This window comes from Phytophthora ramorum, assembly GCF_020800215.1.
Source record: "Phytophthora ramorum isolate Pr-102 chromosome Unknown Phyram_PR-102_s0015, whole genome shotgun sequence".
Lineage (NCBI taxonomy): Eukaryota > Oomycota > Peronosporomycetes > Peronosporales > Peronosporaceae > Phytophthora > Phytophthora ramorum.
The window spans coordinates 612,504-624,657 of record NW_027150661.1 but is presented as its reverse complement, the minus strand read 5'-3'; the positions used below and the strand labels follow the sequence as shown (position 1 = coordinate 624,657).

The 12,154-nt window shown below is 56.3% G+C and overlaps 3 protein-coding genes across 3 annotated transcripts; 2 read left to right on the top strand and 1 right to left on the bottom strand.

Annotated features, from left to right (window-relative positions):
• Positions 1-789: 789 nt before the first annotated feature.
• On the top strand, positions 790-8,578 carry KRP23_12532 (Autophagy-related protein 2; the record flags this gene model as incomplete). Its single annotated transcript, XM_067883162.1, has 2 exons — positions 790-8,136; positions 8,249-8,578. The coding sequence occupies 2 exons, from the start codon at positions 790-792 to the stop codon at positions 8,576-8,578; spliced, it is 7,677 nt and encodes a 2,558-aa protein (XP_067739440.1).
• A 1,119-nt stretch (positions 8,579-9,697) lies between these two features.
• On the top strand, positions 9,698-11,218 carry KRP23_12531 (uncharacterized protein; the record flags this gene model as incomplete). The annotated part of the gene is made up of 1 exon (XM_067883161.1): positions 9,698-11,218. One exon carries the CDS (start codon positions 9,698-9,700, stop codon positions 11,216-11,218), a length of 1,521 nt encoding a protein of 506 aa, XP_067739439.1.
• A 235-nt stretch (positions 11,219-11,453) lies between these two features.
• KRP23_12530 (NADH dehydrogenase [ubiquinone] 1 alpha subcomplex subunit 12) lies at positions 11,454-12,131 on the bottom strand (the record flags this gene model as incomplete). Its single annotated transcript, XM_067883159.1, has 1 exon — positions 11,454-12,131. One exon carries the CDS (start codon positions 12,129-12,131, stop codon positions 11,454-11,456), a length of 678 nt encoding a protein of 225 aa, XP_067739438.1.
• Between the last annotated feature and the right edge of the window lie 23 nt (positions 12,132-12,154).

Below are 12,154 nucleotides of genomic sequence, written 5' to 3'. Positions count from 1 at the left end.
GCGCGCAAAGTCGATCCCTTTGTCAAGTGACCCCGCTCGCCAACTCGTGATCTGTTCTTCATCCTGTCCGCGCGCCACCTTGCAAACTTCAAGCTGGTACGCAGCGCTCTACGGCCTCGACACAGCGGTGTAGCCCTCCAGTGACGGCAAATGGACCAGCGTGCGCCTGTACAAGAGCGTCTGCATGATCCAAGTGACTAGTGATCTGTCCTCGTTCGAGGCGCTGCTTCACCGCGGTCCTGCAGTAGGTACTGGGAGTGCTCATTGCACGTAGCGACCATCACTCCTCCGCACTAAAATATTGAATACCGCAGTAATGCGCAAAGCAGTAATTCGGCAAGTTGCATCGGAAAGGCAACTTCAACACGTTGCCCTACACTCACCGACTAAGGTCCAGTTTCCGATACATGTAGATGGTCTCTCATTGGCCAAAATTTGAGCTCGAGCGTTCTTCTGAGAACAACCCAAAACGGGCCGCGAGCGGAGGCGGCAGACTCCAAGACGAGGCGTTCTTGACGTGATCTCGACGGCCCCGCGACCGCCAACGAGCTCTCAACCGCGGCGCCAAGCAGGTGTGTCTCGTTCCCACCCGATAGTAGCTTCTGCGGGCGTCGGAAGCGCGCGCGTCGCGTCAATCAGGCGACGCCAACTTCCACTTCGATTCCCCGCGCCTAACACTCGGATTTGCGTCTATTTTTAGGTTTCCGCAGTCTTATTTCGCTGCTTCAGGAGGCTATTGAACCCTAAAAAGGACTCTCCGCGGCATTTATTCCGAGTGACAAGACCAAAATGCAGTTCTTCAAGCAGCTCACGGACCCGGCGCTCAAGCGGCTGTACAAGTTCGTGCTCAAGCGCATGATCGGTCGCTTCCTGGCCGCGGACGAGCTTGATCTGGACCAGCTGGACGTGCACTTGCGCTCCGGGCGGCTGGAGCTGTGCGACCTGCTGCTGAACGCTGAGGTGCTCAATGCCGAGCTCTGTGAGGCCCAAGGACTGCCTTTTAAGGTCAAAAAGGGCTATTTAGGCTCGGTTCGGGTGGCCATTTCCTACGCCAACATCATGAGCGAGAGCTGCTTGGTGGAGATCGACGACATTGAGATCATTCTGGTGCCTCTGGACAAGGAGGAGGCCCATACAAGGAAGAGCTATACAGAGACAACTGGGGAGAAAGCGGAGAAGCAGGTGGAGACGGAAGCTACTGCAGAGAAGAAACCCGCGACGCCTGAACCCGTGGACGAGATCTCACAGGAAGGACTCGACTTTGTAGCTAGTTGGATCGAGCAGGTCACGTCCAAGATCAAGGTAACGCTGTCCAATATCTGCTTGCGCCTGGAGACGGGGGAGCAGCATAATGGACGTGATGTCGCGTTGCTGTGTAAGTTGCAGTGGGCACAGTTTACGGACGAGTCGGCGTCCGAGGTGCAGAGTGTTTATGGACGAAGCAGTTTGGACCACCCGTCGGGTATGCATGGCTCGCAAACGATGGGTGGCGGGATGCAATCCATGGCAGCGAGTACGTTGTTTGGTATTTCGCAGAAGGGCATCAAGTTCAGAGGAATTAGCATGGATTTGCATCTGAGCTGCGAGGAGGAAGGGGAAGAAGACCGGTGGGATGATCGAAGACGAACGGAATACAGTGACATGGTACTGCATCCATTCCTAGCAAGCGACGCGAGCAAGCAGTGCTACATTCAGGTGAAGCTGTCCCATTACGAGGCATTAGAGGCGCCAGCGATGGATGCGGACGTGTTCTTTCACTCGATTCGGATCGTGTTGCAGCCGCAGTACTTCCCGGAGCTCGGGACACTTATTGACGCATTTTCTGCAGACCCTGTAAAGCTGAACGCGCACCGTTTCGAGGATCGGTATACCTCAGCGGCAATGTTTAAGTCAATATGCGACGACCGGCCTGCTTGGATGACAGGGGGGGATGAAGACCAAGACGATGAAGATGGAGATGCGCTTAATTTGTCGTTCAAGGAGTTCCAGCGAATTGAACAACTCCTTCTCCAGTACCGGCATACCCAGGATGAACTTCAGAATGCGCAGCAAAGCAGAAACTCAATCAGAGGGGCGTCAACGGCACGTGGAGGGCAACTTCCTTTTGAGACGCGAAAGTTATCTGCGGCGGAGAGTGTCGAAAGTATTGGATTGTCAGATTTGGAAGACGAGGATGACGGATTCTTTGAGTGTGAGACAGGGCTCGCTAGTTCAATCGCTCCTGGCGCGCCGCTTGGAAATTCGAGTGTGATGGGTCAGTCAATGTATGCATCAGCGCGGTACGGATTCGATGAGAACGAGGCGGAAAGTAAGCGTGACGACAGGAGTCACGTATCGTGGTCGACGACAGCAGCTCAGAATCGAGCGGCACGGCAGGTGCAGTCGCGGATAAAGGTTCATCTGCTGGAGTGCGAATGCGTCCTTCTTTATGATGACCTTCCCGACGATGACGACGACGAGGGAGACGAAGGAGTCGACGAGTCACTGAGCGATCAGGAGAATGAAGGCTCGATGACTGACAGCCGTTTCCTTCGAGCTCCTGCGAGGCCCACAAAGTCCCTACCATCGGTGGACGGTCTGGAGCGCTTGGAGCTCTCATTGAAGGACATTATTTTTTCAAGCTTGACTTATGCGCAGTATTCATCACTTGCGTTTACGATTGGAGTATTTACGATTACAGAGAAAACCCTTCCGCGTATGTCTTTAGATGCTGAGGAAGATGAAGCAGCGATGTTGTCAACGTGTGTACTGAAATTTGCTGACAGCTCCCCAGTTACAGGCCAGAGGGTCAATCTGTCAGCGAATCTGTCAGCTCAGTTGCGGATCGATTTTGAACCCGAGTCGGACGACGGTAGTCCAGCGGCGACCGCGTCTCTGGGTATACGAGTGAATGTCCAGCCAGTGCTGGTAGAATGGGATATGTATTTGCTAGACCGAGCGCACCGCCTTTTGGCTCTTCTCGAAGAGGATACATCTGCACCAAAGCGAAAAGCGGCATCGACCTCGGCTGCCAGGGCGAAAGCCAAAGAATATGCGAAGAAGCTAGACATGACGACCGAATGCGTGCAGGTAACACTGCGGTTTCCTATGGTCAATAGCGATCTGATTCGCTTTGGGCCTTCGTCGAAGCGTGGCTTGTGCGAAGACAGACTTTTGATGACGCTGGAAGGTGTAAAGATGGTATCATATTCTCCCCGTCCGGATGGCGAAAACGATGAGGCCGCTGAAGCAGGGACCCCACTGCCGCCTCAATATAGAAAGGGGGGCTCGTTACCATGGCTGGGAGAATTCAATGCTTCATTTGACAACGCGAAAGTGTCTTTGCTGACTCCTGAAAATGGCAACCAGCGAAATCCCCGCTTGGAAAAGGCCGTCCTTATTACTGCCTTCAGTGACGAGCGCTCCGGAGAGGTTTGCACCCTGCGTTTGCGGCTTCAAACGCCATCGCGTGAAGAAATGAAAGATGCGATTGCAAGTAAGCAGCACCTCTCCCAAGATGCAAGCCAAAGCCCTGACGGTGCGTCGGTGGGTAGCTCACCTGATGATGTTAGTGGGGACGACAACGACGGAGGACGAGTTGGGCTAAACGGGTGGAACCTGGATGCTTTGGGGCGCACAGAGTCGTATGAGAGTGCAGCAGCAGCGGCTTCGCTATACTCGGTGGAAATTGGACTCCCCCGTGCGAATGCGATTTTGTTCAAGTCATCGTTGGACCGATTGATGGTACTTTTTGACGCGCTCTTGATGATCAATCCGATCGATGTCGATAGCTATAATCAAATGCTTGCTGCGGCTGCGCTTCGGAACCGCCTGATGCCAAGCTACATGAGTTTGAATCTCACGTTGGGTGAAGGTACTGTCCGAATTTGCGACTACGTTGCCTTGCCTGCTTCTCCGCCCGCTCATCGACCACATGCAGCTGGTATCCACGGAGATGAAGACATGGCGATGAAATCACCCGAGCCGGAAAAGATTCTGTTCACGTACCACTTTGCGTTCCAAACACTGAAGGTCTTCCAGGTTTCTCAGTGGATGGGGCAATTGGTGTCGCGTGTTCACGTATTGGCCCAAAACACCACTTTGCTTGAAGAAGATGGCCGCACGAACCAAGTTGTCCCAATCATCTACAGGACTCCTTTCGGCGTGTCGAAAGCCCCAATCTTCTTCATGGGCGTTGACATCTCTGACCAAACAAACGAGATGCGTGAGATGAAAGTGGAGCTTCATCTTTCTCACCTCAGTCTGCGGTATGACGTTCGTTCGAAATGGCTGTTCCAAATGCTAGACATGCTGCTGATGGAGTATCCCATTCCGATTATCCCACTGGACTCGGCGGGCATGTCGGACGAGGAGAGCACAAAAATCTTCGAAACCATCAAGCGTGGAGGCAATTATGATGCTGTTCCGTTGGCAACGGCCCCGAAGACTGTATTTACGAAACTATTCGTCAATTTCTACGACGTCATTGTGGATTATGCCCCTCTGACGCTCACCTCACGAGTAATTCTCGTGCTGGGCAAGGTGAGTGTGTCCTCGAATGTTGTAACAGGCGCTGTCATGCAAGGCTACAAAATATCTGCAGGGGATTTGGAGCTCTTCCTGACACAATCACGTGCAACCTACGATGAAATTGACGAGGTTCTGTTAGGTAATGATCTCTTCCTCCGCAGTAGCTCCAAGAGCACGACTAAAAAGGTGCTCAAGTTCGCCGATACGTATGGAGGTGGCGGCGGTAGTAGTCTGGATGCTGAATACCCGTCTCTACTTACGTTCTTGGAGAAATTTGGCTTCTTGCAGATCGTCACGATGGATTTTGTGGACGTATTCCTGCGCGTGCTGGTGCCGCCCTCGACGCTTGACACATCTCGCTTAGAGGACAAACCTTCGGCTGTGTCGACGTCTCCGGAAATGTCAGTGGAATTGAATTTGGGCACAGCCAATATTTATGCGTGCTTCGATTCCTTCAACACGTTGATTGAGTTGCTCTCAGTGTGGACGGATCAGCTTGCAATTGAGCAGGAGCCGCGCGACACGACTGCATACGTAGGGTTGGATGGAGAGAACGATTCATCCAGCGTGTCGGTTGTCACAAACTTGAGTCCAGTTCCCACCAGCAGTATGCGATCTGTTGGGGCTCCTTCACTCGACCTATCAAGTGCTCAAGCAGGTAGCGATCGCTCGTTAGCAGGGGATTTCTCTACCACTGACAGCATTCGCAGCGAGCGGCTCTCCATCGGCGAAGGTAGTGACGCTGGTGGTGGTTCCAGTCGGAGTTTCATTAATATTCTTGAACAGATCGATGAAGACGCTTTCGGTAGTGGGAAGAAGATTTTTCCTGGGAAAATCGTGGCGACAGACACTGAAGCTCGCTTGTTGCGCACGCGCCTGGATGCGATTCAAAAGGAAAGGGACCGCATGGTGAATGGCCCTGAACACGATGACCAGTTCTCAGCGTCGGAGTTACGATTGCGATATCAGCAAGAGGAGAGGCAGAAGTCCGCGAAGCCAATTCGCATTAGTGAGCTGGTTATCGAGGACTACTATTCCAATACGCGATCATTCGACGGACACGCAGATGAATCTGCTGGGGCCTTTTTAATGGAACCAGAACCGACCCACGATCATACAGAAGTGAACGCAAGTGGAGAGGACCCTTGGTTTTCCTCGGGAAGCGCACACTCACCGAGTGGGTCACTGCGTATGGGATCTTCTCCTGAGAAAGCAGCAGTCCTCTACAATGAGCAAGCAGCACGGTGGCTTGCACCCGACGGAACTAGAAGCGACGCTGGCGGAGCAGAAGTTGAATCTGTGAGTGAAGGGTCAGGCGAGGACTTTCCTTTGTTTGAGCCTGTTGAAGAGAAGCCTCCTGCTCCTCTGTCGGCAATGGTCACGAACGCACCTCATAGTGTCATGCAATCGACTGAGAGTCCCGGCAACGATAACGCGTATGATCTCGAAGGTGATGAAGATGATGACTTCGACGCGAATCACTTTCCAATGAGTGCGTTCCCTGCCGCTTCTAAAAACTGGTGGGGCATGCAGAACAGACCCGATGAAGTGGAGCTCAGCGATCTGCAGACAGAAGAAACTGCATCGTCGTTTTCTCACCGTATGGATATGTTAGAGGACAGGAGTGTGCACCTGCCATCCAGCGAGGCAGGCGGCGAAGAAGCAGGCGATCCCAACGGCAACGACATCTTTCCAAACGCGTTGTCCATGTCAATTATCGATGCTGGGGAAGACGAGGGGAAAGAAGTTGAATTGGACTTTGCGCTTGACAGTGATCTTCAGTCTCGATTCAACCGAATGTTTGAGATGGAGTCGGACATTGATCAGGAGGTCGAGGATGATTTGGACGACGGCGATGACGATGATGGGAGCGTTGCGGATCAGGAGCGCCCAGCATACCTTCAACTACGCGGACAGGGGCAGCGGCAGAACCCTTCGGTGTCATCATCTCCTCGGATTATCCCAACGCGGCAGGCATCGTTTTCATCAACAAGTAGTCATCCGGGTGCTCCCTCATCATCTTTTGGGATACCGACGGTGTCTCCGCCCGACCAACCAACAGCACGCTGGTTCTATGATGATCAGCGGTCTGATGATGGTGGCCCGCCCATGACTGGCCCGCCGTCGCGGATTTACCCACACCACGTTGAAATCCCGATTGGTGGCTCCGCGACATCGCTTTCATTTGGCGAGAAGGAATGTGAAGACGCCATTCGATCCATCGCGAGGGAAAATGCGGCGCGCAAGGTGGAGGCGATGGCACCGATCGTCGTGCAGCACGTGCTGTTGCGTAACTTCAACATCTGCATGCGGTTCTTCGGTGGATGTGACTGGACGCGTGATGCCAGTGAAGCTGTAAGACTGCACCCTCCAAGGGGCCACAGTGAGGAGCCCCAGGGGAAATCACAATCTGACATTGCGACGGCAAAGAAGGAGAAACTTTTGGATGCGTTGCTGGACAATTATGTGCCTTCGGATGGCGGCGACCTCTTTGAAAACGATAGCAGCTCTCCGTTATTCACCGGCGCGAAAAGTGCACCCACGGGTTCCTTTATGAAGCGTGACCCAGCAACAAGAACAACGCGGGCTGCATCCAGCGACACTGCACCTTCTCGAAAGCGTTCGTTGAAGAAGAGCGGACGGAAGACGGAAGAAATGCTTGAATTGGTGGTCACGCGCATTCAGCTACGCTTGGACATGTTTAACGAGGCCGATACGCAGCCGTTGGCATCCCACACTGTGTTGGCACTGGGCGATATGGAGCTGCTAGACTACATCTCCACATCGCAGATCCGCAAAATCGTGTGCTACTGGAAGTCGGAAGCCACCCACCCACGGGAAAGCGGCAGCTCTATGGTGCGACTGCAGCTAATAACCGTACGACCCGGGTCTAACCTGTGCGAGGAGCACCGTCTCAAGGCGCGGTTGTTGCCGCTGCGCATTAACCTCGACCAGGAGGTGGTGAAGTTCCTGCGGCAATTCGTTCCTGCCGAGGAAGTCCCTGCACCTAAAAAGCGCCCATCGCGGCAGCAGATCGGTCCGATCCTAGAAGACACGGACGACGAAGTCGAGATAACGATGCACGAGGGCGGGATGGAGATGAAGCCAATTGGAGAGAGTGCTCCAGTGGAGGCAGACGTAAGTCTGGGTGCATGGTTTTTCCAGAGCATTGACATCAAGCCATGCAAGATTAAGATCGACTATCGGCCCAATCACGTGGACTACGCGGCGCTGCGTGCTGGCGACTATCTGGAGGTGATCAATCTGTTCGTGTTAGAAGGTATGGAGTTGGTTCTACGCCGTGTGCAGATGAGCGGCTTGGACGGCTGGGCTGCTCTGGGCGAGCATGTGCTGGTGTCATGGGTGCAGGACATTTCGCGACACCAGATCCACAAGTGCGTTGCGAGCGTGTCGATGCCTCCTCTGCGTCCGTTTGTGAACATTGGCGCAGGTGCGGCCGATTTGATCTTGCTGCCAATGGAGCACTACGGGCGCGACAGACGCCTTGTGCGTGGTCTTAAGAAGGGCGCGTCCAGTTTCCTCAAGTCCGTGACGATCGAGACGCTGAACACGGCTTCTAAAATGGCGCAGGGCACTCAGGCGCTGCTGGAGCACGCGGACGATGTCGTGTCCTCTTCGTCGGCGTTGCGGCGCAAGCAACTGAAGTACCGACAGGCAGGCAGCCGCATCGCTCGCAACTCGCGGCGTATGGGCTGGCGGTGGCATCCGCAACGCGCAGGACACGGGCGGAGGCATCGGTGGGCGTCAGTACCTGACGCAGCAGCCGGCGAGCGCTGCGGAGGGTTTCGGCCAGGCCTACGACTCGCTGGCGCGCGAGCTGCACGTGGCTGCTAAGACCATCGTGGCCGTGCCGCTCGTCGAGTACAAGAAGACGGGCTCGCAGGGCTACGTGCGCTCAGTCATCCGCGCGGTGCCCGTGGCGGTGCTGCGGCCCATGATCGGCGCCTCCGAGGCCGTGGCTAAGGCGCTCATCGGCGTGCGCAACGCCGTGGACCCGGAGCTCAAGGAGGACATCGAGAACAAGTTCAAGGACTTTCGGGCAATCTGAGCAGCGCGCTCGTGCCGGAAAAGTAAGAGGAACCGCGACCTCACCTGCATGTGTCACCGATAAACATTTAATACCGATTTCAATATTTTATTTTGCTTTTGCTTTTGCTTTCAACGTGCTGAGGAGCATCACGAATGCCATTGCAGATCAACATCCCGACATGGGGACGGAAGGAAGCCACATGCTGCCACATCGTGCAAACTGACTCAGACGTCAACCAACGACTGCTACGTTGATCAGATTGATTGTGCAGACAGATCGCTCAACCCCCACTGCACACACCCAAACAGCGCCCCTACAGTGTACTTGCATTGCAGCCGATGGATATTCGCGATCGCCACAAGCCTCGCTCGGTGAGTAGAGCACCGATCTCGTCAATGGGATCCGGATGTGATGCTTGCCCCCGAGTGGGTGTTGCAATAGCCTAACTATTGTACCCGCTGTGTATATTTTATACATGGTCTTATACAGTATCCGGATATTATAGTTTCCCTAGCCGCAAATCCCTTAGTTCTGACCCATACATAGCGACCATTTATAGAATCCGGACTCAAGTATACTATGGGAATGCTCCAGTCGGTGACAGCAGTCGCTCTCATTTTGGATTTGGCGTGCGCAGACTCTCACACAGAGCTGATCCCGCCGCTGGCCAGAAATCATCGGCCATGTGTGTTCGCGGCACTCCTTCCCGCTCGGCCATTTGTCAGAGTGCACGACAGCGCCCCATCGCACAGCGTCCGATCGCACAGCCTTCGACTAGCAGCGCGCCACGAGTTTTGCTGGCTGCAGCACCCGCTCGAGCCTCGGTTGGGGCCCGATAATTGTTGTATTAATACCTGTACCAACGCAGCAGCAGAGCCTGGCAATCCATCATGGTCGCCACAGTTGTCGCGAATCAAAATAGGCTTGTCTCTGTGGCCACAAGTCTGTCTTTATGTAACAGCCAAAACCACTTGATTTCACTATAGCTCGATCGGCGAGCCCTCTCCGGTAGAGGCCATCGATTGTCTGACTCCTTTCCGTTTCGGCGTCATTGGCGATCAGGGCAGCAGTCGACAGCAGCGGAAGGAAAGCAGGGCGATCTAGTATTGCAGCGCGCTTCCAGTCTCCTACGCAGCCATGAGGACGGCGACCGACGTGTCCACCGACGACCTGGTCAACAGCCTCCTCAACTCCGTCACCTCCACGTCCTCGGACGCCACCGATGCGACGTCCACCTCGACGTCCACCTCCTCAGCCTCGACGTCCTCCTCCTCTGCATCTCCCAGTGAAACGTCCTCCTCTTCCTCCTCTTCAGCGTCTTCCGCGGCGACTGTCGCCCCCAAGTTGACGAGTCCGGCCACTACGAGCCCCACAACCACGAAGCCTCCCACGTCCAGTTCTGCGTCCTCCGAGACGGCGACAAGAGGCACCGCCAGCAGCAGCGATGACGACGGTGGCGGTGGCGGCACTGCGCTCTCCATCGGCATCGCCATCGGCGTCTTGGCGCTCGTCGTGGCCACGTTGCTGTTCCTGCGGTCGAGGCGGAGACGCGCGCAAAAGGAGCGCGGGTCAGCGGCCTCGCCCCCCGCGGGGGCCACGTGTCTGACGGTGCCGGCCGACCGCGGCTTCAAGCAGGAACGGGAGCTGGGCTTACCCGAGATGTCCATCGAGCTGCCGCCGGGCCACTTGGGCTTCAGCAAGGGTCTCGACATGAGCTACGCGTCGTCGTCGGCGCGGTCCAGCGCGGCCAGCAACAACTTTAGCTCCAGCGTCGCCAGCAGCACAGACAGCAGCGTCTTCAACACGCAGGGCGGCGTGAGCCCCACGTTCGACAGCCGCAAGATGGCCAGCTACTCGTACCAGTACCGCTCGTCGAGCGACGGCGAGAACGCAGCTGCCAACTCGTCGCAGCGCAGCAATGGCAGCACCACGTTCCACCTCACGGGGCTGATTGGCAATGGCAACACAGCGAGCAACCGAGGAGCCAGCGCGGACGGCACGCGCGGCCGTAAACTGTCGGCTCCGGACGAGTACGCTGAGCTGGTCACGGCGACGAACGCGCACGGACAGATGGACATGGACGCGCACAGCAGCAAGAACCAGCCCCAGGAGCTCCACGCCGACTTCACCACGAATCAGAACGGACGCAGCATGGGACCCGCCGCAGACAACCACAGCTTCTTGGCGCCTCTGCCGACACGCGCACCGCCGATGGCCGTCCGGGAGCCGTCCGTGGTGCGTGCGTCCGAGGAGAGCATGGGTCCGGACTCACCTGTGACTGGCCGAGGCAAGCGGACAGGATCCGTGTACGACACGCTCCCGAAGCTGTCAGGAGAGAAGATGACAGCGTCGTTCGTCCGACCTTCAGAGGACGAGGACCCGCGCGGTATGTCGGTTGCGTCCTTCCTGTCCGAGTCGTCCATCTCGTCCACGTCCACGAGAGACAGCGCGGCTACCTCCGCCCGCGGATCGGCGTACGTGGCGTCCATGCCCTTGCTGCAGCAGCTTTCCAGTGCCGAGGACAGTGACTACGGCGAGGATCTCTCGTCCGAACGTGCGTCCACCGACTCGACGGACAGCGCCAATATGACGCGTTCCGGGTCGCTCATCGCGATGAACCTGGATGCCAAGGACGGCTGCAGTGAGATCGCCATCTAGGTGGGCGAAGGTGGATGTATTTAGCGGTGGATGTCGTTGTCAGGTCGAGCGACGGCGGCGCGGCTTCTTCTTAGTTAATGGAAATGGGGTGGAACAGGAGCTGCACGCTGCCGAGCATAATAAATGAAGCGAAAGCTTGTGTTATGGCGTTTTTGAACCCCTTTTGCCTACATCCAAGCATCAGCTTCCTCTGTTTTCATCTTCATTTGTCCTCGCTCCTCTTTCCTCTTGCTGCTTAGTTGATGTCAGCAGGACGCAGCGACTGGGCGCGGCTCTCGTCCGACTGGTCCGGGTTGTTGTAGTCCACGTCGGCAAAGTAGTGCGGCTGGCGCTTGCGCGTGCGGCGCAGGTGTCCGGGCTGCAGGTAGTACTGGTCGGGCTCGTCGGCCTTGGTGGCCAAGCTGCCCACGTTGTAGCCGCGCGAGCGGTAGAGCGTCTTGTTGGGGTAGTAGGGCACGTGGTCCCCCAGGTGGTTGGCGTAGGGCGCGTCCGAGTGGCTGCACGTCTCCTCCTTCTCCCAATTCGCGGGGTCCTGGCCGCCCTCCCCGGGCAGCGAGTCCGTGAGGTGGTGCATCCACAGGTGCCACTGGGGCGGGATGAGCGTACCCTCCACCTCGTCCCACGAGTCCACCTGGTACTCGGTCCAGCGGTGCTGGCCGTAGACCTCCGTCGGGTCCTCGTAGTACTTGAATCCGTTCTCGTCCTCGCCTACCAAGCGCCCGAACTTGACGTCGCCAGGGTTGTAGAGCTTCCAGAGCGTGCCCTTCCAGCCGTAGCGCTTGTTCGCCTCCAGGTACTTCTCGAAGATCGTGTAGAAAGAGCGCGTCTGCGTCTTGAGCGCCGCGTTGAGCGGCTGACGCTGCAGCAGGCGCCCGCCCACGAGCGCCGCCTGACGACCACTAGCCATGACCATATTCACCTGTGCGATACTGGAGG